This window comes from Arvicanthis niloticus, chromosome 5 (assembly GCF_011762505.2).
Source record: "Arvicanthis niloticus isolate mArvNil1 chromosome 5, mArvNil1.pat.X, whole genome shotgun sequence".
In the NCBI taxonomy this organism is placed as follows: domain Eukaryota; kingdom Metazoa; phylum Chordata; class Mammalia; order Rodentia; family Muridae; genus Arvicanthis; species Arvicanthis niloticus.
The window spans coordinates 4,302,829-4,330,465 of record NC_047662.1 but is presented as its reverse complement, the minus strand read 5'-3'; the positions used below and the strand labels follow the sequence as shown (position 1 = coordinate 4,330,465).

The 27,637-nt window shown below is 51.0% G+C and overlaps 1 protein-coding gene across 1 annotated transcript in view; it reads left to right on the top strand.

The window, feature by feature from the left end:
- The window catches only part of Dnajc11 (DnaJ heat shock protein family (Hsp40) member C11), a 40,403-nt gene extending 13,037 nt beyond the window's left edge, over nt 1–27,366 (top strand). Inside the window, exons 2-16 of the mRNA XM_034502121.2 lie at nt 1,688–1,817; nt 3,932–4,005; nt 6,604–6,705; nt 14,241–14,369; nt 15,430–15,552; nt 16,318–16,391; nt 18,808–18,997; nt 19,587–19,672; nt 19,961–20,077; nt 22,741–22,896; nt 23,738–23,807; nt 24,611–24,668; nt 24,779–24,921; nt 25,308–25,437; nt 26,092–27,366. Coding sequence (XP_034358012.1) covers nt 1,688–1,817; nt 3,932–4,005; nt 6,604–6,705; nt 14,241–14,369; nt 15,430–15,552; nt 16,318–16,391; nt 18,808–18,997; nt 19,587–19,672; nt 19,961–20,077; nt 22,741–22,896; nt 23,738–23,807; nt 24,611–24,668; nt 24,779–24,921; nt 25,308–25,437; nt 26,092–26,117 — 1,608 coding nt within the window. The 3' untranslated portion in view covers nt 26,118–27,366. The remainder of the gene's footprint in view (nt 1–1,687; nt 1,818–3,931; nt 4,006–6,603; nt 6,706–14,240; nt 14,370–15,429; nt 15,553–16,317; nt 16,392–18,807; nt 18,998–19,586; nt 19,673–19,960; nt 20,078–22,740; nt 22,897–23,737; nt 23,808–24,610; nt 24,669–24,778; nt 24,922–25,307; nt 25,438–26,091) is intronic.
- The last annotated feature ends 271 nt before the right edge of the window (nt 27,367–27,637 follow it).

Genomic DNA, 27,637 nt, shown 5'->3' with positions numbered 1-27,637 from the left:
TGGCTTGCATGTGACCGAGCTGGTATATACCTCACTGGTATGTGCCTTAGCTATAGCTAAGAGACAGTCTTGGCTCTAGGTTTCACAGGGAAGGAACAGCGGGTTCTGAAGAGCCACCATTTATTTGTAAGTTTTTCTGTGTGTTGGGCTGTCTCACTGCATCAGGAATCTCTCTCACCCGGCATCACAGAGCTTGGAATGGCATAGGCTGGGTGTAGACACAAGCCATTGGACTTGTGAGCCTGCCTTCTCAGCCATAGACCACCCAGCAAATCACACAGGTAACCAGGTGGGGAGAGAGGAGAGGCGGTAGCTAGAAGCTGCTCTATAGCACCATTCCCAAGGCTGCCCCAAAGAGAAGGTAGAGGGAAGAGATTGGTGACAGAGGGACAGTCAGCCTAGTTTTCAGAGGGCTGTTTTGTTCGATCCTTGACCCTCTTCTGATGGGTCAGCCAACAGGGACCTCCTGGCAGCTCCTGATTGAGAGTGGCAGCGCACAGCCAAGTCTGTGCAGAGACCCAGAGGCTCTGAGGCTGTGGCTCTAGCCTCGCAGCTGCTTTTCTCAGTAACAGCCCCATTGGACTTTTGGGAGGTCAGTCAGCAAGCCCTCTGCCCACTTCACGTCTTCCAGCACCTTGTCTCCCTCTGGGGGTGCCTCAGGTTCTGGAGTTCAGCACCTGCCTGCTTTGCTGCTGGGAACTGTGTAGAACTCATGCCACCAGAGATTCTTACTGACACACAGACCAGAGAACTTAGTCCTGAAATGAAGAGGCTCTTGATGCCTTGTAGAGAAATGTCACGTGACCTTTACTTCATCATTCTCTCCCTGAGCTCACTGTGTTTCCGGGACCTCTTTTTGAAGACCTACATGCTGGTACCTGACCCTAGGGTATCATCACCCCTAGATGGCTGATCTCTTGGGTCCCTCTTGCATAGTCAGTGACCCCACAGGATGCTTCCCTTGTCAAGATGTGTGTGTGTGTGTGTGTGTGTGTGTGTGTGTGTGTGTGGAGTGCTTCTTCATTATCACCTGTGACAGACAGCAGTAGTCTTGGGTGACCATTCCCAGGGCCGTAGAAGGACTCTGGAGGGGCTCTCAGTGGCTGCATAGCCAAGGAGAAGATGGTTGTGCTGGTCTCTTCCTACACTCCATGCCTGTGTCCCATAGGTCTGTCAGGAAAGACCTGTTTACTGCATTTCCTGTATAAGCTCTGGCTGCTGCATGCTAAATGGAACATTTCCCGTGTTCACTGTCAGAGGTCAAGTTAGGAGGGTATTGCTTTACACCCTTGTCTTTGGCTTTCAAGAATCGGTATGCGCTAAGCCCACTCTGTCAGAGAGGATTCAGTGAACATCTTGTGCCCATGGTGCCTCACTGTTCTCTCCTGTGTGCTGTCTGCTGTGGGTGACTGGGTAGCATGTGAGCCAAGGTGGAGACAACCATTCTCCTTCCTTCTGATAGCTTGTCCCCAGCAAACACAGTTGCTATTGATGTACATAATTGATCGCTTTATTAACTGTGGAAATGAAGCCGTATTGGGGAAATAAAGCATAACTTGATTGTGTCCTGCACGGAGGCCAGGGTGGACAGGGTGGACAGCGGCTACAGTCCCCGTGTCAAGGCTGATCTGATAATGATAGTGTTTAAGTGCCATTGATTGTCCTCTAATGGAATTTCTCTTCTTAGGCCTCTTCTGAAGAGCTGAAGGCTGCCTACCGGAGGCTGTGTATGCTTTACCATCCGGACAAGCACAGGGACCCAGAGCTCAAATCACAGGCGGAACGGCTGTTTAACCTTGTGCACCAGGCTTATGAAGGTCGGTGGGGGGCTTGGCTTCATGCACACAGACATTCGATTTTTAAGAGACTTGATTTGTAGAAGATAGAGCCGGAGTCCTTAGAGGTGTATAAAGGAGGTGCTTGGTGTACTGCCTTTTACTGACAGAGCCTTTGAAAGACTCGTTTTTTTTTGCTTTGGAAATCAATACGTGTCCAGTAAGAAGAAAATGAGAGTCCAGATGAAGAAACGGGGCCGGGTCTCAATGGAGGACGCCCCAGCTCCTGCCGGTTCCTAGTGCCTGCTTGAGGGGGAGGACTGAGACCTATGCTTGGAAAGCTGCTTTTTTTTTTTTTTTTTTTTTTTTTCCCCTTTTGTGTGTGTGTGTGTGTGTGTGTGTGTGTGTGTGTATGAGAAGCTACAGGACTTTTTCTTAACAGAAGCTGGTGTGAGCAGGCTGATGGGAGTAGTCACTCAGGAGCTTAGACTTATGGCTTACACATAAAGAAGAAAACTTGGCATGTGTTTGTCTCTGGGAAGGAGGGAGGTTCTGGAAAGAATGGTGGTTCCTGAGGCCAGGTGAGCTTCCTGCTTTCAAGTTAGACATTTTAAAGTGATTGAAATGGTAAAATGTTTTACAATGATTTAAAAAATAAAAGCTAAAATACAGACACTCTTGATATTTATAGATTAGGAGAAAGTCAGTTGCTCATTCCAGACCCCTGTGATGTGTCCTTAATTAGAGGCCAAAGTTACCTAGTGCGTCTCAACATGACAAGACTCGTCACCGCAGGCCAAATAGTGGCATATTTACCTTACCATTTTTTGCTAAGAAGTTTAATTTTGACCAGGAGGTGGTGGCACATACCTTCATCTCAGCACCCAGGAAGCAAGAACAGGGAGAGTTTAAGGCCAGCTTGGTCTACAGAATGAATTCCAGGACACCTGGGACAACGTGGAAAATTTACATTTTAATGACTAGTAAAAATTGGGCAATGGCGTATGATAGACAGGCGGTGTGGCAGTGACCAGAGCCCACGAAGTCCTGATGTGTAAAGAGCTGCAGTGGTTCTACTGTGTCTCAGGTGTGTGTGCACATGGCTTGCTGTGTAGCTTAGAGCCCTAAGGACAGGAAAACAGAAAGCCCTCCTCGCCTCCCTGTGAAAGCGCTGCAGCAGGCCCAGCAACAGGCGCTGTGACCCTGTTGAGCAGCGTCCTGCACGGGTGTTTTCTTAGTCATTCGTTTAGCTCAACAGGTTTGGCTCTGTGTTTTCCAGTGGCCCGCGTGTCTTTCTTCTCCATCAGGTTTGAGTATGGCTAGACTTACTTACATTGCTTTTTAGTTAGTCCTAATATACGAGAACCTCAGAAGGAAATAATGCAAAGATCCCCAGCAGAACTTGGAGCAGAGTAGGACAATACAATCCGCTTTGGGAATCTGAGCAATTCTTTCCCTCGCTGAGGGACCTTTCCCTAGATGCTGGTGTGGCCAACAGTGTTGTGAATGGTAGTAGCGTATTTTAAACATAAATGGTGAGGTAGCGTATGAGGCAAGAAAATTGGGATGTTGGCTGTGTACTGAATTTAGCCTGAGCTACATTGTTGTCATTTGAAAATATTACAAATAAAGACAAGTACACCAAAAACAGAGGTCTTGGGGAGTGCTCCCCAGGAAATGAGCTGTGGGTGCTGCAGAGTGCACCACGGAGCAGACAGGGCCACGCAGCCACGCACGCTGTTCTCCTGTCCTCCAGCACTCAGCAGGTGGAGGTGGTGCACTGGGAAGTTCAGGATGTCCCCAGCTACGTAGTGAATCCATATCCAGCCTTGTCTACCTGAAACTGTCTCAAAAAACTAAAGTCTGAAACCAAAACAAAGGAGCTGCCAGAGCCAGGCTCTGTTCTGCACCGTGCACCTTGTATACATGTAACTACAGTTAGGAGCCAGCCGGACTCAGGAGAAGGCCAGCTGGGGAGGGGAAAGCATTTGTCAAATTGTAACAACAGACAGACAGACAGTCCCTGGAGGTCTGGGAAGGCAGTGGAGGACTTTCCTCCTGACCTGTACACTGGGTTTTCAGGACTGAGGGGAAGTTCTTGTTGTATATTGTTTGTTTTTTTCTTTTCTTCTTTTTTCTTTTTTTCTTTTTTGCAGTGCTTAGCGACCCCCAGACAAGGGCTATCTATGATATATATGGGAAGAGAGGCCTGGAGATGGAAGGATGGGAGGTAAGATGAGTCTACGGAGTCCATGATGTCACACCACAACAGCGGCTCTAGGGGCCTGTGACACACATTAGCAAGAGATGTGCTCATGGTGCCAGTTTCCTGTCTTCATGTAGAACTCCCTCTGAAGTTCTTGTTCTGTTTAACCTCTTGCTGTGTCTTTCCCTCTGACCCTGACATGAAGCCAGTGTCAGGCTTGAGCTGTGGTGGGAAGAGAACAGAGATGGGTGGTTCTGGGGGGAACTCGTGGCCACTGTTCGTCTGTAGCTGTGCTTTGATGGACACAGCACAGTGAACTGTAGCCACGGCATTGAGTCCTGGAGGGTTTGTGTGCATCTCCAGTGCCTGCTGTCTGAAGCACCGGCTCAGCAGCATTGGACCCAAGTCTCTCTGGGGAGCCCTGCCCTTTGAACTAGGCTGTGTTTATACTTTGTCCCATCCTCCACGCCATATTGTCACCGGCCCCTCTCTGCAGCACAGGCTCCGTGTGTCCTGCCTGGCTCCTGCGGGCGTCTTATTTGGGACCTCTAGCTTATTGGGAATCCCTGTAGTCCATCACTGCTCTGCCTCATTTACCCAAATGGGAAGTGACTCCGGTGGGGGGGGGGGGTTTCCAGGCTCCATCCTCAGACTCTGTGCACTGCTCAGAGCAGTTACCAGAGCTGAGGGCTGCATTCAGGGCCATTGGCTACAGGACCCTCGTCACAACTAGGGCATTGTTCAGCATTCCTGGACTCCTCTGGCAAAATAGAGCATGACTACCTCTCACCAAAGCAGGATGTCTCTGGGAGGTCTGGAACTTGCTGTATAGACCAGTAGACGGCCCCCAGCTTGTGACTTCACTCCCGTGCGTGCCTGGAGCTGGCTGGCCATGTGACGCCAGTGTCCACAGTCTCAGCACTCATCATGGCTGCATGTGGGGTGGGGACCATACTCAGCCTGCAGACTGCTCTCACAGGCCTGCATCCCCGGCAGCATGCAGCCCTGTACATTGTCTGTTTCCCCTGTGAGAGTGTCTAGGAAAGTTAGCCTCCGTGAAAAGCTGTAGCCAGTACTGAGGGAGGAGATTTCAAACCATCCTAGAGCAGAGACAACTAAGACAGTGTGAGAGTAAATGCAGTTGTTCATTACTGGGAAACCCACAAAACCTGTAAAGTCTACACCTGCCAATAGCAGTGTGCAGTGCTGATCTTGTAGACTTGACTGGTGGTCCATGGCCACATGAGACCTGACATTGGGGCTGGAGAGATGGCTCGGCCATTTGGAGCACTGGCTACCCTTCCAGAGGACCTGTGTTCAAATCCCAGCACTTATCATGGTGGCTCACAACTGTCTGTGACTCCAGTTCCAGAGGGTCTGATGCTCTGTTCTGACCTCCACAGGCACCAGGCACATGAGTGATATAGATATGCATTTTAACAAAATACCCATATGCATAAAACAAAAATTTAAAAATTAGGAAAAAATTTTTGCCGGGCGGTGGTGGCGTACGCCTTTAATCCCAGCACTTGGGAGGCAGAGGCAGGTGGATTTCTGAGTTCTAGGACAGCCTGGTCTACAGAGTGAGTTCCAGAACTACACAGAGAAACCCTGTCTCGAAAAACCAAAAAAAAAAAAAAAAGAAAAAAGAAAAAAGAAAAGAAAAAAATTTTAAAATATCAACATTGATCCAGGTGTTGTGGCACGTGCCTTTAGTCCCTACGCTCTATAGGGTGCACAGACAGGCTTCTGAGAGTTTAAGGCCAACCTGGTCTACACAGTAAGTCCCAGGACAACCAGGGCTATATAGAGAGGCCTGTCTCAGAATAACTCCCCCTCCCTTCCCCCCCCCAAAAAAAAAGTTGACTTAGGATCCTAGACTTTTTACCAACAATACCTAGAGACAGTGGCTGTGGGCATTCTCCCTGGAGGCGAGCTGCCCATCCCCAACCTTCCTCTCTTTATGGGTCTCTGTGACTAGCCTTGTATGTTGACTGGGAACTGGTCCTTGTGAATGAGGCTTCTGTAAGTTCACAGGCTGCTAGTGAGATACTCCAGGGTTAGGAGAACTTACCCAGCATAGAGCTAAGGTTCTGGACACGACATCCAGGCTGTCCTCCCCCTGACCACCCATCAGTATCAGAGTATCAGTGAACCCTGACGACAGAGGCTTATGGGTAATAAGGAGATGCCTGTGCCCAGGAAGTGTCCCCACCGTCCTAGAGGGACAGTTCTGATTCTACACCAGCTGTATAAAGTGTGGGCGCAAGTGGAAGGAGCAGCAGCTCTGGGCTCTTTTCACCGGAGCCTTACAGACAAGCTCTGGAACCTGCAGGGGGCCTCACTGATGCTTGGCTTCCTGAGACAGAATTGAACCGCAGCATTTCCTTTGACAGTTCCCACAGCCTCTGAGAGGTTACTACAGTAAAGAATGTCGGTCTCTGGAGAGCCCAGAAACTAGCAGCAGAGCCTTGCTCTCCTCACAGGGTTGGTAGAAGCTCTTTGCAGTTCCTTCCGTATCTTTTCGAGCCCAAGGGTGGCCACACTGGCTCCTAGCTACTATGTGCATGTCACACAAGAGTCCAGCCCTCCAGGTGTCCTGTCTCTTCAATTCTGTTCCAGGTGGTGGAGAGGAAGAGAACTCCAGCCGAGATCAGAGAGGAGTTTGAGAGGCTCCAGAGAGAGCGTGAAGAGAGGAGACTGCAGCAGCGAACGAACCCCAAGGTAGCCACCACCGCCTCAGAGGACTGGGAAAGCCAGGTTGAAGTAATGACGGTTTCTGAACTGACAGCATATAAAACTAGGTGGGGCAAGGCATATGTCCTGCAGGGCGACAGCTCGGGCTGCAGCAGAGACAGGTGCTCAGATGCTGTTGTGGAGGAGAGTCAGGGAGCCCTCGAAGACCTGTCCTCCAGTTACGCAGCCAGCAGCTCAAGCACTGAGGACCGCCATGGTCCTCTGTGCCAGTTAGATTAGGAGGGCATATCTACCTTGTACCAGCCAGGGGCCCTCTGCCTTTATCATCCCAGACATTGCTGCCTTGAACCTCAGTCTCTAGTCTGGAATCCATGGTTCAGTTGCAGACGTTTAACCCGTTGACGTGACAGAGTCGCCTCCTGTACAATATCTTTTTCCTTATCCTGGGGAGGTCATTCTGAGCTATACCCCAGCCAGGAGGCAAACAGCTATCTTATTAAGTTTGAGGTGCCCATTGTACTGAATGACTGACTGACACTGGCTCAGTCCTGTGCAGCAGTGAATGGCTGCTGTTTGCTGTTGAGGCTGGACTCTATCAGTGTGTCTGGATAGCCCTGCTGCAGTCTGTTCCTGTCATGATAAGGAGCCGGGAGCCTTTCCATGGCCTCTCGAGGCAGGGTACTAGGAAGCGTCATTGCTTTCCTGAAGCCTTCCTGAATGAACAGCAGCAGCTGAGGTTGACAGGAGGTGACCCTCTGCTCACGTTCATTCTAGCATGTGTGCTGTGGGACATGAAGGTATGGGAGGACTTTGTCTCTAGAGTACAACTGTCAGTTTGACTCTTGCTTCTCAAACTATGTAAGAACCTGGTGTGGTGGCTAACGCCTATAATTCCCAGCACTTGAAATGCCGAGTAGACGTACCATGAGTTCAAGGCTACTCTGGGAAACGTATATGAGGTAATTGACAGTTTCCCAAAGGACCTCTCCTGATACAGCCCACAGGCATGTGGGTCCCTTGTAGGAGATACTGGGGTGTGTCATAGAACCTGTACAGGGCTTCCCTTGGGCCCAGAATCATCTCTAAGGCTGTGGGCGGAGCTACTTACTGAAGCAGCACATGGCTGTGGAGTCATAGCTTCAGCCCCTTCCTCTCTATCCACCCCCAAAAATGCCATCTTTAGAGCACTTAAAATAACTGAATGGTTTTTATGCCATTTTCTGCTGAAGGGATAATGATAAGAAAATGGGAAATGAAATCTGTACATGTTCCTGAATATTTTAAATCCACGCTTGGATCCATGGGTGTGGATCCGTGGATACAACTACCCATCATGAACATGAACACCTCTCCTCCCATCAAGCACCAACACAAGTGGACTTCAGCCGTGCAGTCAGAACTCAGGGTTGAATGTGTCAGCTGGGGGTAATTAGAATCAGAAGTCCGGGGTGCTCTGCTGCTGTACCTTCCCAACAGAGGTCAGTGTTGGTGCAGTCAGAGGATGGGCAGTGAGCAGACTGGGGCAGCTCAGCAGAAAGACAAGAGATGTGACTGACAGGTGGGTGGGACTTGAAACAAGCTGTTTGACCTGTGTTCAGTGAGGGCAGCAATCCTACCTACTGTGCCAAGTTACTGAAAAGATTGAAGAGACACAAAGTAATTCTGATCTCACCAGAAGGTGACCATACTATGCAAAGATGAAGTGGCGCTGGTCACAGGGCCTGGCTGAGTGTCACATACTTGTACCAAAGGCAGCATGGCAGAACAATGGACTTGGAGGTGGAAAGACCAGGCTTGAGCTTGGCCTCTGCCCTCCAGTCTGTGGAACGTCTCCTCTCCAGCCTCGGCCTATGCTCCTCCCAGAATGAAATGGGAGCTTTTCCTGGAGACTCATCCTGTGGAGTCTGTGTTTGGATCCCTCGTGCTCACTGCCTCTGATCTGCCTTCATTGGCTATACAGATAAAACCTCTGTCTGCATTTCCCGCTGAGAAAACCCATCCATAATGAGCCAGTGTGTGTGGAGGGGGCGGGGGCTGTGGCCAGCAGACCATGACATTCACTCCTATAGACTGGTGACATTGGTCTTCTGACTGGGCCACTCTGCCCCTCCCTTCTGGTTTGGGTGCCTGGATTGTATGGTACACCATGCTGCCTATTAGAGCCTAGAGCCTGGAATAGAGTTGCTGGATGAGGGTCTCATGTCGCGTGAGCTGGTGTGATTCCTGTCTGTAAAGTTCCCAGAGTGGCCATCGACCCAGAGCAGCCGCTGCCCCCCATCACTGGCTTGGGTTTCTTTTTTGACCCTGTTATGTGATAGTTACATAGAGATTGTTACATTGTTTCCTAGTCCATTCGGTTCTTTCCATGTTACTCAGGCTGATAGAAACTAGCAAAGCATCCTTTCCTACTTAGAAAGGCTCCATTGTCTTCCCACACATAATGGCGTAGAAGTGTAATTCAGCTTTAGCAGCAGATATTTGAAAAGCAGTTATATCAAGGAAAATAAGTAATGATCATACAGATCATTTAAATCAATCCTAGAATGATTTCTTAAAGACATAAACAAGGCGCTTTTTTTTTTTTTTTTTTTTTTTTCCCTCCTGTTTTTGGTTTTTGAGACAGGATCTCTCTGTAGCCCTGGCTGTCCTGGAATGGAACTCACTCTGTATGCCAGGCTGGCTTGCAACTCACAGATAGAATACGCCTGCCTCTGCCTCCAGCCGGGATTAAAGGTATCAACCCCCTTCCCCCTTTTTTAAATTCTGTTATGGGGCTGAAGAGATGGCTCGATGGATAAAGCTATTTTGCTGCCAATTCTGACAACCTTAGTTTGATTTCCAGGGACCATGTGATAGACTTCACAAACGTACTCTAACTTCCACATGTGCGTGTTCATGCGTCCTCTCTGTGTCTCTCTCTCTCTCTCTCTCTCTCTCTCTCTCTCTCTCTCTCTCTCGCCCTAGTTTCCAAGACAGAGCACAGCCATCAGGATGAGGCTGCTGTGCCTTCTGTCTGTTCTGTGGACATGATCTTAGAGTCATGTAAAGCCTTAGCGACAGGACAGGACAGGAGGAAGCCCCTTGGCACCCATGTTTGTTGTGCTCAGTGGCAGAGGGCTAGAGAAGGTCCCCAGAATGAAAATGTGGCTGTGGTGTGAGAAGTTGACCCAGCCCTGGGGCTTGTCATGGTTAAGCACTGGCTGCATTGTCTTCAGGCCTCGGATTCCCCGCAGGACTGTTGTGTATGCATCTCTCTCTCTCTCTCTTTTTTTTTTTCTTTTCTTTCTTTTTTTTTTTTTAAAGATGTATTTATTTCACTTATATGAGTACACTGTAGCCGTCTTCAGACACACCAGAGAGGGCATCAGATCCCATTACAGATGGTTGATGGTTGTGAGCCACCCTGTGGTTGCTGGGAATTGAACTCAGGACCTCTGGAAGAACAGTCAGTGCTTTTAACCTCTGAGCCATCTCTCCCGCCCCTGTATGCATCTCTTACCGTTTGAGTTACAGGCTGCAGTGAGCCGAGGCTCTTCCCGTGCTGACACGTTTCCCTGCTGCTCCTTCCTACAGTTGTAAAGTCTTTGGCCCTGGCTCTCAGTGACTGAACGGTTCTGTGCTGCTCATCACCAGAGCTGCCTGTCCACTACCATTTGCTGCTGTCATCCAGCACCACCTCAGGGCACCTCACAGAAGCAAGAGCTAGCTGAGGTTCTTGGTCTAGAGGGTGAGAGTTCAGGGGCTGGGCAGCACTGGGGCAGGAAGCCAGAAGTGCAAGCCTCCAGTGCCTGAGACTCACATCCCTCCAGCCTGCTGACACCGGAGCCCCCCAGGGCAGTGCTGCCTGCTGGGGACCAAGTGCCTGAATGCCTAAGCCCACGGCAGATGTTCAAGTCACCACATGGCCTTTTGGGGAAACTGAGTTAATAAAGAATCACTGTTGAAATTGTAAGGCTCTGTCTCAGAAGCAGGGGTAAGGGAGGTGTGTGTGTACGTACCTATTAATGAGAAAGTGAAGAGTGCTACAAGTCTGTCGGGTGCAGTTTCTCTCAGGAAGGAGTGGTAGTGGCTAGAGAAGGGAAAAGAAGCAGGAGACCATGCGGCTGTGAATGGAGCTCTCTCTCAACTAGCTGTGCTTGTTAAATTCTTCTGATTGGCTTGGCTGAATAAACAGGAAACTGGGCGGAGTCCCATAGGCTAGTTATCACCAGCCTAAAAAGGGGTGAATTAATAATCTCCGTACTGTGGGTTGGATCTTTTAGCCTATACACACCTAGAGTTACAGAGGTCTGAGTCAAGGATCTAGATCTGCCAGCTGCATGGCAGCTCAGTTTCCAGGCCTTCTTGCTGTGTGAGGGCTTGGTGCCACCTGTGTCTCTGGTGGCCATCTTTAGACACTGTTCTACAGCGTGTCAGCAAGCTGCACCCCATTCTGTAGTGTACATCCTGGAGCTAAGAATGGCACTTTCCTTTTGAGTCCTGTAAAATTCAAAGGAAGAAGGTTTTGGTGTTGGGCATGCTGGTGCACACCTTCCCCATCATTTGGGAGGCAGAGGCAGAGGCAGGTGGAAATCTGTGAGTTTGAGGCCAGCTTGGTCTATAGAGTCCAGGACATCCAGGACATCCAGGACAGAGTTGTCACTGTGCCCAGCACTGTCTTTAGCTCATGTCACCTCTTCAGTTTGTTGTTTCCCATAGATTTGGGTCAGCGCCAAGGCTGGTGAGTCTGAGTCGCTGGCTTAGCGTGGTCTTGTTAAAGAACAGCAGGGCAGCGGGAGGTGATGACTGCAAGCGCAGGTTTAGTTTCTAATGGCTTCTCTCCCTTTGCTGTATCAATCAGTCGCTTGGTTGTCAGTGTGGAGTTAGTGTCTGTACTTTTGTTTATGAAAGGTCTTGCTTACCTGGAAATCATGATCCTCCTGTCTCCGTGTCCCCATTGCTAGGACTTCAGGCCTGTACCACCATGCCTTGCTGAATATATGCTATTTGCAAAGCTTTCAGACCTAGATGTGGTGCTGGGATTAAAGTCATGTCTCCAACAGGTGGCCTGCACTGGTGCTGGAGGTTGTGCTGGAGGTGTGGTTCCAGACAAGTTCTAGATGGCACACCCTGAGATGCCCATTCTCCTACGCCTGTGTCAGTCTTGTGTTGCTGTAATGAAAACCTAGTAGGGCTGCTTAACAAACACATAGTGTTTGTCTCAGCTGCTCATGGCAGTGTGTGCCTGCAATCCTGGCACTCGGGAGGCAGAGGCAGAAGGGTTGCCACAAGGTTGGGGCCAGCTAGTCTGAGTGTTAAATCATAGGCCAGCCAGGACCACATAGCAAGCAAAGTCCTGTCTCTAAAAGAAAAGCAAGAGCAGGTCTATCCTGTGCGGGGTTGGTTGTTGGTGCTGCTCTGAGACTTGCAGCAGCACATGTGGAAGACATGAGGAGTCCTTCACCTTGACCTTCTGGGCTCAAAAACTACTCCTGCCACCGGCATCTGGGACTGTGGCTATGTACCACCAAACCAGATGCTAGTCTTTAAAGGATCCGGCTCCAGACAGTAGCTCTCTAGGCCCTCTGCAGCCCCGAGTGGCCTCTGTCCTTGCTCCTCCATTAGGTTCCCAGGAGGCCGTCACTTCTGTCTGTCATAGGTCTGTGCTTGTACTGCCCCCCATCTTGGGGACACTTGAGTTACTTCTGGGGTGATAGGAATATCCTGTCTTATTTTGGTGATGGTTGAGTGAATGTCATCATCTGGTGAGGTAGCACACCCACAATCCCAGCCCTGGGGGTGGGGGCAGGAGGGTCAGAAGTACAGAGCTGGCTGGTGCAGGGTCATCCCACTGAAAGAGAGTAAACACCATTACCTGAATTCTTTGGTCAAATTATGCAGGTTTTATCTTCTATCAGACAGGACTATTTTTCTGACATGGGGTTTGAAAAGACAGCATGAAGACAGGAGAAGGTGGGGTTCATATAGTCCAAAACTCTGAAAGACTAGGGAGGGGTTCAAGGGTTGAGGGGTTTCCAGAGGAATTTTGACTAGAATCTTGGCTAAACATTTCAGAATTATTTGGCAGAATGTCTTATCAGGGTGGAGATCAGAATATAGGGTGTGGAACATATCAAATTCCAGAAAATGGATCAAGACATGATCAAAGCAAAGTTTTACAGAAAACAGGAATGAACTTATCTTGACCTTGTAACAACATAGCTGGATTTTTGTTGTTATTATTGTTGTTGTTGTTTGAAACAGGGTTTCTCTGTGTTCCTGGAACTCAATCCATAAAGTAGACTGGTCTCGAACTCACAGACATCTGTGTGCCTTTGCTTCCTGAGTGCTAGGATTAAAGGTGTGTGCCACCACCGTCTGACACAAGATAGTTTTTAATCTTGAAATGGAGCCGAGCTGGTCCTATAATCCTAGCACTTGAGAATCAGAGAAGCCAATGTGAGCGACAGACACAGTGAATTTAGACCAGCGAGGTCACAAATTGAGTCCCTGTCTTGAAAAATAATAGTCTGAAGAGAAATTAATAAAAATGTATGTATTTCTGCGAGTGTGCGTGCATGCGTGTGCACGCGCACACACACACACACAGAGCTAAGATATGTACCTATGAGAAAAGTCTTAGAACTTTGAAAGAAAATGGTGAACATGTTTGTTGTTCAAGGTAAGCATTTTTTTTAATCGGTGTGCTGCCTGATTTATGTTAATGGACACGGGCTAGAATCACCGAGAGGCAAGAACCCCAGTTAATAAAATGTCTGCAATAAGCTCGAGCTATAGGCAAGCCTGTAGAGCATTTTCTTGATTGGTGATTGATGGGGGGGGGGTTGAAACCCATGGTGGGTGGAGCCATCCCTGGGCTAGTGGTCCTGGGGTCTATAAGAAAGCAGGCAGAGCAAGCCAGTAAGCAGCACCCTCCATGGCCTCTGCATCCAGGTTTCCGCCCTGTGTGAGCTCCTGTCCGGACTTCCCTCAGCAATGGACTGTGAGAGTGTAAGCCAAGTGAACCCTTCCCTTCCCAAGTCACTCTGGGTTGTGGAGTTTCATCTCGGCCATCACTGCCCTAACCACGGCCGCTGTGAGCAAGTTTGGCTTAGCATTTCTTGCTTTCTGTTGTTCAACTGAGTTTTCAGAGGCAGAGCAGTGTGCGAACACGTGTGCACATTGTGTACCTGTGTCTTGGTCCGGGGGACACTCTTGAGTCTCGGAACTGTAACGTGGTTTTCAAGTGAAGGTGCCTAGTGCACAGAGCCAGTGTCTAGGTGATACAGCCAGGGTCCTGTGTGGTCCCCGCATGGTCAAGCCATGTGGTTCTTGCTGCCATGTCTTGCCTCGGTGCACGCTCCTTCAGTGGGTGAGCAGGCTGGCTCTTGTCATGGAACTGGTGTTTTCTGGCTCTGATAGTCCAAGGCGTTCTGTAGCTTTTGATTTGAACTGTGACATTGATGCTGTGGGCTCCATGTCGCCCTGTCCTTCCAATGAAGTCACCCTCTGAGCGCTCTGCCACAGTGCTTTTATTCCACAGAGAGCGCACTTGGTGCTGACTGCTTGTTTTTCTGCCCCAGGGAACCATCAGCGTCGGAGTAGATGCCACCGACCTTTTTGATCGCTATGATGAGGAATATGACGATGTGTCCGCAAGTGGCTTTCCGCAGATTGAGATTAATAAGATGCACATATCCCAGTCCATCGAGGTACAGCACACAGACCCCTCTCCAAGTGCAGTCAATGAGGCGTGGCGCCGGGGCAGCTGGGTGGGAGTCGGCTCAGGGTTTCTCCTCGTCTTTATTCATGAAAGACTGCAATTAGCCACTGGGGGAGGAGAGAAAGAACATGCAAGCAACATGCAAACATGTTCCATCTGGCCTTGTTTGTTACTGCTTTGCCCACACACAAGGCAGCTGCATGCCAGTGCTCAACTCCCGGGCTCAGGCCTTGCCAATTAGGAGTGCTAATAGTTTAAGATGGGCGCCCAGAGCTGTGGTGATCTCAGGAGAGAAGGCGGCTCTGGCCAGCAGAGAGCTCTCAAAGCTTTTTTCAGTCTGCATACTCGACTGTGGGAGGCAACAGCAGCTCAGGTCCTGAACCAGGGAACTAGAATGCCACCCTACCCTGGATGCAGTAGGGTCAGGCCATTGTACTTAGACACCAGGGACTCTGCCTCCAAGGAGTCTGTCTTTATTTCCTAGTGCATGACTGTACCCCATGGAGTTAACTCCGGGGGGCCATGCTGCTTTGAAGAACCCTTAGTACTTCCAGAACCCTAGTGTCAAGTTGGAACGAGGCAACCCAGACAGCACCTTATGGGACGGCCCGTGGTAGGTCTCCATGTAGCCATGCCATGGTCCGCTAGACTTGGTGTGCAGCCATCCCCTGTAGGTTTTGTAGATTCTCCCCTTGAAGTTCTGCAGCTTAGCAGGTAACTCAGTGGGTAGAGTGTCTTCCTGATAAGAGCAGGGTATGGGCTTGATCCCCGGGACCACATACATAATGCATATAGCTGGGCATGACTTTACCTCCCATCACTCAGGAGGCAGGGCAGGAGCCTCATCTACATAGTCCCACAGCTAGAGCCTCTCAGAAGCAACGCTTCATAAAATGAAGTGGCACCTTCGCGGTCACATGCATTGGTGTGAAGTGAGAAGGGACCAGAGCACTTGAGCAGGCCAGCTGTCCTTGTGTGCTGACCTGAGGGGACCTGTGTCCCCATTGCTTCTTTCCGTCCACTTGCTACCGGCAGCTGTCTTCCCTTAGGCGCCCTTGACAGCTACAGACACAGCCATCCTCTCTGGAAGTCTCTCTACCCAGAACGGCAACGGTGGGGGCTCCATTAACTTTGCACTCCGACGTGTCACTTCTGCAAAGGGATGGGGAGAGGTAAGAACAGCTGGACTCTGGTGTCCACATGTGGTCCTGCTAGTGAACAGTCACACTGCCTGAGGTGCTTATGCTACAGCGGGGACAGGGTTGGTTCTAAATGCCCAGCGACGCTGCTTGCCACGAAGGACAGATAGATGTCTTATATCAGGAGTCCCGGTGGTGCACTGAACTATTTAAAGTTGGGATACAATCAGTGTCCTTTGCAGTGCTAACTCTAGCACTCCAAACCTGGGAAGTCGGTGTCCTTGTTTGAGCTGAACCTTTGCTATACCAGCAGAAGGTGGTGCCAGTCACGATATCTGGTCCATGGTTGTTGGCCATGAAAGAGCCAGCTGTGAGCAAATGCAGCTACAGTAAAGAGACATTGAAGAGGCACTTGGAAGTCACCCAGGCTAGTCTATGAGGCAGCCGGGCCCACTGGGGAGACCTTCCTGTCAGGAGAGCCAGCACTACAGGGAGCCCGCCAAAGGGAGTTACACAGCTGCCCACAGCAGAGACAGTGAGGACCATCAGTCTCCTTCCTCTCTGACCTGAGCCAGGGAGGTCAGAATGCAGGGTTGACTTTTCTTTAGAGGAGTCTTTTGTCTATAGTCGGGGCTCCCTGTGAATCTGGGGCTGCAGTCACCTCCAGGGGCAGAGAGAACACTAAAACATGAGGGGTCTGCCAGCCCTCTGTCCAGAGCCTGGCCAGGTGCAGGCCAAGCCCTGGCTGCTGCTGCTGGAGGGACAACAGCAATGATGCTCTCTGTTTATTTCCCACAGTTGGAGTTTGGAGCTGGAGATCTGCAGGGGCCTCTGTTTGGTCTCAAGCTGTTCCGTAACCTCACATCCAGATGGTAAATACACACAATGACTCCTCTTTGGTGCTCTGCTAACTTAGGGTCTTAGAGCCTGTGGGTTCTTGTGATCAACATCTGAGGTTACTCGTGTGTGAGCACAGTTGGACAAGGGCCATGGGCAGCCTGCAGCCGGAGAGAGATCTGTATTAGAAAGTATAGCCTAGCCCCAGCAGACTTCTTCTGTGCTGAGAGGCTTCCCAGCTTGGGACCATTTGCCTTCAAACCCTGTGAGGACCGTGATCGTGGAGGACCGTGAAACTTTAGCTGTGTGGGTTCCCCCACCCCCAGAGGCCGTGGGACCACCTGGTCTGGTGGACTTGGCCACATGTGGTGGGTGTTGTGGCCTCTGTAGCTGATAGAGACGACCCACTCTCTAGGCTTCTGTCCTTCCCGGCTGCTGTAACAACACCCAATGAAAGCAGCTTAGTGGGGGAAGGGTTTATTTCAGCACACAGTTCCAGAGAACAGTCCATTGTAGTGGGAAGTCACAGTAGCAGAAGCTTGAGGGGACTGACCTCATCACAGCTGTCATTAAGAACAGAGAAGGCAAGGGGGTGGCACACACTTTTGATCCCAGCACTTCAGAAGCAGAGGCAGTGGACCTCTGAGTTTAAGGCCAGCCTGGTCTACATACTAAGTTCTAGGCCAGCCAGGGCTAACCTGTCCTCACTGAGGTAGAACATTAGATCAGCCATGTCTCCATCCAGGACTCCCTACTGCATGGCCACTTCCAGACTCAGTCCTGAAAGTTGCTGAGTTGAACCAAGCATGTAGTAAGTAATGCAGACACAGAAAAAACGGTCAGAAGCTGAGGGCTGTCCTTGGCTATTCACAGAGTTTGAGGCCATGGGACACAGAAGACTGTGACAGAACAGAGAGTTGCTGGGTAAGGTCAAGTTTAGTGGTGTGTGCCCATGATCCCCACTGCTGTGGGGTTGCTGCAGGAGCATTACAGATTTAAGATAGTGTGGACCTATGGACCCCGTCTTAGAAAACAGGAAAGGCAAACATGGTTGTAAATGCCTGTAATCCAGCATTTGAGAGTCCAGGGCCGGCCTGTGGATTATGTGAGACCCTGTCCCCCAGAAGAGGCAGCCCTGTGGCATGCTCTCCCTCTCTGTCCAGGGTCTAACTTATCTACCCACCAGATGGTTTTCCTCTCTTTGGGACAGGGTCACATTCCTGTGTCTCTTGGCTTCTCTGAGCTTTGTCTTGGGACTCTAGCTGTTTCATTCTCTCAGCTGGAGCCCTACCTCATGTTGGCAGAAGCAGAACATGGCTGACTTTCAAAAAGATGGCAGACATTGGGCTGGGTCTTGTAGAGACTGAGGAATTGGCTCTTATTCTTTTAGCTGAGGGAAGCCCCTGGGAGGGAATATAGAGTAATAATAGTTAAAAGTTAGTGTTGGGGAGATGGCTCAGCGGTTAGAGCACTGACTGCTCTTCCAGAGGACCAGAGTTCTAATCCCAACAACCACATGGTGGCTCACAGCCGTCTGTAAAGGGATCCGATGCCCTTTTCTGGTGTGTCTGAAGACAGCTACAGTGTACTCACATACATAAAATAAATACAGAAATCTTAAAAAAAAAAAAAAAAAAAAAGTGTATTGTCACCTTCATGGCACAGTGTTGTCTCCAGAGAGAAGTGATGAGACTGCGTAGACTCACAGGGAAAGCTGGGCTGTGTCTGAACAGCAGCAGCCGTTGGGCTTCATTCTTCACTGTTGAAAAGTCTTCTAGAACCGGAAGGTGGGGCTCCTCTTCCTTTGTCCAGCTTCCTTCCTGGGAAGCCACTTTTCTGTCATTTCAGTTAAACTAGTTCCCAACAGGGATGAATATCAGGATCCCTCGGGCAGGTTTAAAAGGGGTGTGTAGAGAAACAGCTCAACAGTTAGGAGCACTGGGTGCTCCTAGGAGGACCCATGTTTGAGTCCTCACACCCACATAGCAGCTCACAGTCACCTGCAACCCAGTTCCAGTGGACTGAACAGGCATGCGTGTGGTACACACAGGTGAGTGTAGACAAAACATTCACACATAAAACACACGCACACACCTGCAAGGGCTCTACCCAGGACTTGTGACTTAGTGTGGCATGTGGTTGAGGTGGGCGGCTCTCCTCTGTGTTCATGTCGATGTCACTTGGAGGCTGGCATGCACCAGTTCAGCAATTTCAGGATCACTGTCTTGAGCCCCAGGACTGCCTTCTGATAGCTCAGCGTACAACATTTAGGGGCTCTGACGGTGGATGACGGGGAGTGAGGGTCCCCAGGGAGGATCCGAGACTTATGCTTCCTGTGCCTTGCGCTGCTGCTCTCCTGGCTTAGAGAGATGTCCAGCCTGACGAGAGAACCCGAAAGAAGAGAGCTAAAAGCCCACAACAGCTGGACCCTTTCTGTCTGTGTCCCCTCAGCTTTGTGACGACGAACTGTGCTCTGCAGTTTTCATCCCGTGGACTCCGGCCCGGCCTTACCACTGTCCTAGCTCGGAACCTGGACAAGAACACTGTGGGCTACCTGCAGTGGCGGTGGGGTATCCAGTCAGCCATGAACACTAGCATCGTCCGGGACACTAAGACCTGCCACTTCACTGTGGCCTTGCAGGTGCGTGAGTAGAGGAGCTGCAATCTCGTGTTGAGGGGGTGGCTCCTCATGCTTCTAAGCCCTGAGGGCACACTCCGCAGTGACCAGCCTTTAGTGTTGAAGGAGGGTATCTCCAGCACCCAGGTGGATGTGTTCAGATCGTTTTAGAGTAGCTTCACTTTCTTATATCAGAATGGTGCTCTTGGGTGCAGGGGGGAGGCGGGCAGGGAGGGTGGGAGGGGGTGGAGAGAAGCCGATGGGAAGCGGGTCTCTGAGAGTGAATGCCCCTCAGTTCCTCCTGGCTGCACAGGCTCAGGTTTTTATGAGAGGCTAATATACTGTACTCTGTCTAGAAATCTCCGAGTTTCTAGTTGTGCTTTGTAGCATTTCTGCCTGTGGTGAACTTGAGGGTGAGACCATGTCACCCAATGGTGTCTCTGGTTCCTTAGTTGTGTGAGATCATACAGTGGCAGATTGCTGACATCGCCCAGAATTCATTACACTGATAGTGGCTGAGTAGCCCCCTGCCTGCAGATGCCCAGCGGGGCAGACAGCAAGGCACCGTCCTCCACACTGGGAGGCTGACCCTGCATGCTTTCCTCCTCTCCAGCTGGGGATCCCTCACTCCTTTGCACTCATCAGTTACCAGCACAAGTTCCAGGATGACGACCAGACACGAGTGAAAGGGTCCCTCAAGTAAGTCTCGGCCTTGCTGGCACAGGTGGCCCGGCTCTGTGGAGGGCTCTCAGGGAGAAGCTGTGATTGGCACCTGCATGTCATTCTCATATGTGATGCCCTGATTGCCTCTTGCTGGGTGGGATGGCTAGAGACCCTCCAGGGGCTCCCAGGTCTGCTGTTACCCCAGGGGCATCGTGGGTCTGCTCCCATGCGTGATGTGGATTGGGAGGGGGTATAGGGACTCAGCGGCTGGTGGGCAGGAGGGCTCTGACCGTGGATGCCAGCAGCCCTGTTGTGCCCCCGCAGGGCAGGCTTCTTTGGGACAATAGTGGAGTATGGAGCCGAGAGGAAGATCTCCCGACACAGCGTCTTGGGGGCAGCTGTGAGCATTGGCGTCCCTCAGGGTGTCTCTCTCAAAGTCAAGTAAGTTGAGCCTGACCCATGCTGACCAAGGCATGGGGTTTAACTCTTGAGTGTGCCATTGCTTCTGTCTGGGCTATGTGAGCAGAGGTCAGGGGAGCACAGGCATGGCAGTGAGTTCGTGCAGGCCTAGTATCCACCTTCCCTGGTGATACACGACCACTGCGCCCTCACCAAACCTGCCCGGTGGCTTGCCCTGTGCCTGCCCAGTGCCACCCTGGGCATCTGCAGCATCAGACACCTTGTCTGACAGCATGCCAGCACACCTTTCTCCATGCTGCTCAGTCCTTGAGTCATGCCATGTGAGTTTGCCTAGGGTTTGGATGTTTTGTTTGAGATACAGTCATATAGCCAAGGCTAACCTGAAACTCAAACTTGGGATCCTCCTGTTTCAGCTACCTCAGTATTGAGATTTCAGACGTGTATACATCTAGCTTCCTGGTTCGCTCATGTGTCTATTGTACTGCAGTTAGGCATCTTCCCAGCCCTCTCTGGAGGTAGCCTTTGGCCGCCTGGAATCTTGCTTTGCATGCAGAAGGGTAGGTAGCTATCCACGTTCTTCTGCCTTGGTGTTAGCAGCTTCTGCCTCTCTGACCTGTCTTTGACTGCTCTGTGCCAGAACTCTTGGACACCAAGCTGTAGTAGCTCTGATTTCTTTCTAGCTGTTTCTTCCTGTCTCCCAAACAGGCAACTCTGTGGGGCTCAGTCCTTGTCTGTGTGGGTCTTCCCCATGTGGCCCATGTTTTTAGTACCATCATCTACAGTTTTGGTATCGCCCTAGAACCCATACCCCATGAATCCCAAGGAACGGCTGTGCTGTATTTCCAACCTTGTCACCTCAAGAGCCCCATCTTGGCCTGCTTCCAAATATCTAACTCTGCATACAGTGTCCTCATACCCATGGATAATCGCATGTATGGACTTAAGCCAGCTGCGGTCAGGAATAGGGGAGGAAGAGGTGTACAGATGCAGACAGTGCAGTGTACAGCTGTTTATGTGGCATTCATATCAGACAGTCATGTCTTCAGTCCTAGCATCAGTAAGGTGCTTGCAAGGACTTGGTTTGATCCCCCGGAATCCATGTGAGCAGTCCAGTGTGACAGCATACGCTGCAACCTAGCATTGAGACAGTAGAGACAGACCTACCCTAGCCTGCTAGCCACCTTCCAGGCCATTGAGAGATCTTGTCTAAGGAAAAGAAAAAGGAAGCAACTCCTTAGGATTGACACCTGAAGTTGTCTCTGACCTCCATACCCAGGTATCCACCAAAAAAAAAAAAAAAAAAAAAAAAAAGGGAGTACTAAACTGTAATTCAAGGTCCAGTGAATCCAACTTCCTCCTTCTGGCCTCTGCAGGTTCTGCATGCAATTGCAGACATAATGCAGGCAAAGCACTCATACACATAAATCAAATAGTAGATTTTTGCAGAAACACTACCATTTTACATCTCTGAGCTGGGATTCCTGGGACCTAGTGGTCAGGTTTTGTGTACTCAGCCCTCTTCATCTGAATTGCCACATTGACAGCTCGGGCACTGTATTCAGAGCTGGGCTCGGTCTGAGCACTTCTGCGAGAATTCCCAGGGAGAGGCTGTCACCTGTTTGCTGTGATATTAAACTGTTTAAACTGAACTTTTAAAAGATTTGTTGTTTTTAATTACGTGTGTGAGTGTGGCTCTATACACCAGTGCAAGGTGTCTTGGAGGCCAGAGGCGTCAGATCCCCTGGAGCTGGGCAGCTCCAAGCCTCCAGCTGCAGTTGCTGGGAACTGAACTTGGAAGAAGATGCATGTTGTAACTGCTAAGCCGCCTCTACCATGAACTGTCTATGTGGGTCGGCCGTCCCTCGGCCCTGACCTGAGTGTGGTAGAGCTCAGATTTCCAAGTGTCTGTATGGACACTAGGAGTCTTGGAGGTAGAACTCAAATCTAAATGAATTTAATTTTTTATAAACAGAGCTTTTCTGTATCACGTTGTATTAACCTTGCTGTTTTGTTGACTGTGTTTCAAGGGGTGTTTAAGTCTGAGATTTCTCAGTGTTGGTCTGTTTCTGTCACCTGCCTACTGGTAACGAATCCTTTCCATCTTTTTGTTGTTGTTGTTGTTGTTGTTTTGTTTTGTTTTTTGAGACAGAGTTTCTCTGTGTAGCCCTGGCTGTCCTGGAACTCACTCTGTAGACCAGGCTGGCCTCGAACTCAGAAATCCGCCTGCCTCTGCCTCCTAAGTGCTGGGATTAAAGGCGTGCGCCACCACCGCCCGACCCTTTCCATCTTTTTTAAGACAGGGTCTCATTAGATAAACCATGCCAATCTCAAACTCACAAAGACCCAAGGCCTCTGCATCCCCATTGCTGGGCTTAATGATGTGTGTCACCATGCCAGGCTTGAATCCTTTCTAATAAATAGTCTACAACCAGGAAGTCCCTTTATGCTCTCCATCTGACCAATTTAATCTGTGCCTTCTGAAGGCCTTGACTTGTTGGAAACACCTCACTTACGCAGGCTGTCTCTGGGACTGCTTTCCTCTCCTCTGAGGCCTTGGACACCAGTTAAGTATCACACATCCTCAGCTCAGCCTTGGACCTGGTGTACTGGTTGCTGAGAGACCCCAGCTCTCCTCCCTGGAAGACCTGACCCGTCCTGTGGGCTTTGCTCTTGTGCCCTCCCAGGCTGAACAGGGCCAGTCAGACCTACTTCTTCCCTATCCATCTGACGGATCAGCTGCTCCCCAGTGCTGTGTTCTACGCCACCGTGGGGCCTCTGGTCGTCTACTTGGCAGTGCACCGGCTGATCATCAGACCATACCTCAGGGCTCAGAAAGAGAGGTGAGTTTTACATGGAGATCCCGCACCTCCGTCTATTCTAAACTGGAGAGAGAACTGGAAAAATGTGACAAGTTAGTGCCCAGAGTGCTTGGCATGGCGCCTGGGTCCTGACAGGTACTAGTCAGCCAGCCGCAGCAGCCACAGGGAACTGTGCTCCCCTCCCTGGCCAGCCAGTCCCACTTTCAGAAGTGACTAGATTGAGGCTCTAAACAGGATAACAGAAATGCTCTCTCCCCCTCTTTAATCGTAGACATGGCACCTGTCACTGAGCTGGGACTGGGCTGGATCAGGTCTGTGCTGCGCAGAACGGCCGGCTGTGCAGTTTGTTGTGGGAGCTCTCTGAGCCAAAACTGACTCTAAGCATCTCTCAGAAAACGGAGAGGCCCTTTGTTAAGCTCAGAAATGCTAAGCTTGAGAGGAGGGACAGGGTGCCCCCTGGCTACCTGTGACCTCTGAGTTACTCCAGTGTAGGGACCCTGTTGTTTTGATATTTAAGACCAAGAGTAGAGAGTGTGTTCATCAGGTCACTGGCACGACTGTGTGGGCCGACCTTTGCTGTAGGAACAGGTATTTATGTGCGTCCATAGTAGTCTGAATCACCCTGCTTGCCCGAGCTGTCTCCCAAGGACACAGCAGTTCAGGGCTCTCCATCAAGGAGGTGGACAAGGAAGGCGATCTCAAGCTAAAGGAAGATGCATAGTCTAGCCTGGGGTTGTTTTGGAAGTGTCTTTTAAGTTCTAGAAGTAGAAATCCAATTAAGATCACAGACTGCACTCTGGGCTCAGTCCAGCAGGGGGCGCAGTCCGCTCGCTGTAGAGTGACTTGTGGTTGCTTCTCTAAGGGAACTGGAAAAGCAGAGAGAGAACACAGCCAGCGACATCCTGCAGAAGAAGCAAGAGGCAGAGGCCGCTGTGAGTGTCCCACTGCCGCTACGCAGAGCACAGGGCAAGGGCAAACCTCCACACCCTCCTAGCCCATGCTGCTGAAGCTAGGGCTGTGACAGAGCCCAGGGACTTTACTTAACCGCTTCCTGTTTCTCGGGGGCATGCTCTGTGCCCTGGGGTGGACAAGCTCCAGAGTCCCAGCAGCTCGGCTCTGTAGCATGGCGCCTATGGCCCTGGTCTCCTCCTCCTTGTGCTATTACGGGGGCAAGGGAGCAGGAGCTCATGGCTTAATACCAGGGTGCAGCCATGGGTGCTGTGACACCCAGAGACCACGTGAGCCCATGCATGTCCCATGGCAACCATGCCGCTGGTGGAGCAGCGCACGGCTCTGCCCAGCTGAAGGTTCCACAGAGAACATGGGTCCAGCTGCTCACTCAAAGTGTATTTTGAGGCAGGATCTCACAATGACACCATAATTAATATGTAGCCCAGGTTAGCCTTGAGTTCATCACTGTGTATCTCTTTATTCTTAAACACTGACCATGTTTACAGTTTTCTCATCCATCTCCTGCATGTACAGCATCACTAAGGAGAAAGACGGGCACTGTCCCTCCACTGCTGTCTTCAAGTGGGCTTGTGCCTTGTTAGGTGACTCCAACAGTGTCTCAAATAGGTCTCAGAGCTCCAGCCTTCCGAAGGCTGGGCTGAGGCCGCATCGTTTGCCCCTTTCCCTTCGGTTCTTGCCTAGACGTACTGACATGAACACAAGCTGGATGTTTATCGTGCTCTGACAAAAACAAGCCCAGGGTCCCCAACATCTTCTCTCTTAGGTTCGGCTGATGCAGGAGTCTGTCCGGAGAATAATAGAAGCTGAGGAGTCCCGGATGGGTGAGAAGGCGGGTGTGCCCTCGCCGGGCCGGGCCAGGCACCGGGGTTCTCAGATGGGCAGAGGGGAGTGTCGAGATGGCCTGTGTCAGCCCCTGCTGCTCTGTCCCCAGGGCTCATCATCGTGAACGCCTGGTACGGGAAGTTTGTGAATGACAGGAGCAGGAAGAACGAGAAGGCAAAGGTGATTGATGTGACCGTGCCCCTGCAGTGCCTGGTGAAGGACTCCAAGCTCATCCTCACCGAAGCCTCCAAGGTACAGCACCAGCTCACCTCGGCCCCCTGCTCCCAGGGTCCAGATCCATCCACGTGACAAGGACAGTCAGGCCTCAGTGCCTGTATAGCTTCTGTGCTGGAGCCACTGAGCTGCCAGGTGTCAGCAAACATCTGGCAAAGCCTTCCTGTGCTTGTATTTCCTTTGTCTGCTGGGTTCCAGAAAGAGGCTGTGGGCTATGTCTGGCAGGCTTCGGGCTGGACTGAGCAAGGGGCTCAAGGACCAGTCTGGCACTATCTAAGTAAACTAAATTCTCGTTCCTTCGTCAGGCTCCAGAGTGTGTGTCCTCATCCAGGCTGTGCGCAGCCTCTGGTAGAGGGGAGTGGTGCAGGGCTCAGGGGCTGACCTGACCCTCTGTTTGTGTGCAGGCCGGGCTGCCGGGATTCTATGACCCATGTGTTGGGGAGGAGAAGAGCCTTCGCGTGCTGTACCAGTTCCGAGGCGTGCTCCACCAGGTCATGGTGCCTGACAGTGAGGCCCTGAGGATACCAAAGCAGTGTGAGTAGCTGCCTCTTGCTCTGCCACCTGCCCTGTCATTGAGTGTGTGAGGTGACAGCTACTGGGGTCCCAAAGACGCAGAGATGCTTTGCTCAGAGACTTGGCTGGAGCTGGTGTGTTTGGAGTAGACTCTTGGCTAGGTGTGATCCTCTGAGCACCCAAGAGGCTGAGCTATGCGGATTCTGTCATCCTGGGCTACATAGTGAAACTCAAGAAAAAAGAAAGAAAAGGGCCAGACACAGCCCAGCAGCTCAGAGCAGAACACAGATTCAGTTCCCAGCGCCCACACGGTAGCTCACAACCATCTGTAACTCCAGTTTCAGGATCTGACGCCATCTTCTGACCATGGCACCAAGCAAGCATGTGGTTTGTTCAGACAGAACACCATACACAAAAACTTTAACAGGGGATTGGGAGATGTGGCACCTGGCCATAGCTGTGAGTGGCTCTGTAAAAGTGACGCCCTTTTTCTTGGGCACAGAAGCAGTTGCTTAAAGTTGAGTGTGATCTCTGAGACCCAGGCCAGCCAGGGCCAAAACCTCAGGAGCAGCGGCAGCGGCAGCAGGGGCTCCTAGCCCGGCCAGGGGCTGCAGGAGGTGGTGGAGGAGGCTTCCCTGGCAGTTTGCTAGCCTGACTTGTTCTTTTCTTTCCCAGCTCACAGGATCGACACAGACGGGTAAACCATTTGGGAACCTTGAGGAAGGAGGCTACAGAAACCTTTTCCTAGGAGGCTACAAATTTGGAAGCAGGAAAAACCCAGACATGAGATGTTTTTAGTTTATTTCTCCAGAAGGTGGCACTGTATCAATTATGTGAAGGGACATGCAGACAGCCTGGCTTCATGGTGCTGTGGGTAGGACTGAGGAGCTTCCTGGCCAGACGGCAGCACGGCCGTGTCCTTCCCCAGGGATCATGTTCCTGGAGGGCAGGGCCTGAGCTGACTCTGGAGGTCACACCCGTGGGCCCTCACGCGTGGCTGTACACAGCAGCTCTCTGGACGCATTTGGAGCATTCTGCCCTCACACATGGGACTGCTCTTCCTGAAGCCCACGCTGCTCATGGGAAGCATGGAAAGGAAGGAAGGTGTGCCGTGTGCTGCTCAGTAGACTTCCCACAAGCCACCTCTCTCTTCTGAAGCGTCACTGAATGGACTGGAGAGGACTGCGGGTTTATAAAACTGCTTTTTATCTGAGAACAATGGGTTTGGAAACTAGTCTCTTTTCTTCCCACCTTTACAGCTTCTTAAATCATTCCTCCAGGCCCTGGCTTGGAACAGATAGGGGAGACCCAAAGTCCCGAGGTGCACTGTCCAGCCCACTGCCCACATTGCTAAGAGAAGAGGCCCTGCTGCCAGTGGACCCTTCACCCCACACGAGACACCTGTCCTGCCTTCAGGACACCCTCCTCTAGAGTGGTGTTGGAAGGAGGGAACCTTTGTAAGGAGTGGGGGCAGGCATGAATCTGCCAAATACTGGTTATGGATCCAAGGCTGACCCAGGCTCCTGCACTTCCAGTGAATGTCCAGCAGGTGGCACTGTTGCCTGCCAGGCCTCAGGGTCCCGTTAGGGAGTCTGCTCTCAGATCCCTTTTGGTGCACACCTGCTGGATGCGGAGGCTCTACACTTGAGCAGGTGTTGCCCCGCAGAGGTAACTGCTGAAGGCAGGCATTGCCTCAGCCATTCTCAAGACCCTTCAGTTTTTAAAAAGCAGTTCAACTCTAATTTTTTCTTTCTTTTTTCTTTTTTTTTTTTCTTTTTTTTTTCTTTTCTTTTCTTTGAGGATGTTTTGTTGCCCCACAGACTGGCTGCAGTGTCTACCGTTGCATGAGCCCTGCCTCAGTGCCCTGTGGCTCCCTGGGCACTGCTGCCCCTTCTGTCTGAAGCTGACTGTGGCAGCACTGCCCAACAATAAAGCTGACCTAAAAGCTGAGGCCGCTTCTGTCCATCTGTGCGTGTTACCAAGGGACAGTGAGCCACCACGCGCCAGGTGCCTTCCCCTCCCTGCATTAGCTTAGACCACTGGCTGCGACTTGAAGCTGTGCTAAATGTCTACCTGAGATACAGAACCTCACGATAAGGAAGCTAGACCTAAGATGCCATGTTTGCATTTGAAGTAGTCTGGCTATGTGGTTTATTCTGGCCCAAAACTCACGATCCTCCTGACATAGCCTCCTGAATGCCTGAGTTACAGGTGTGCCTCT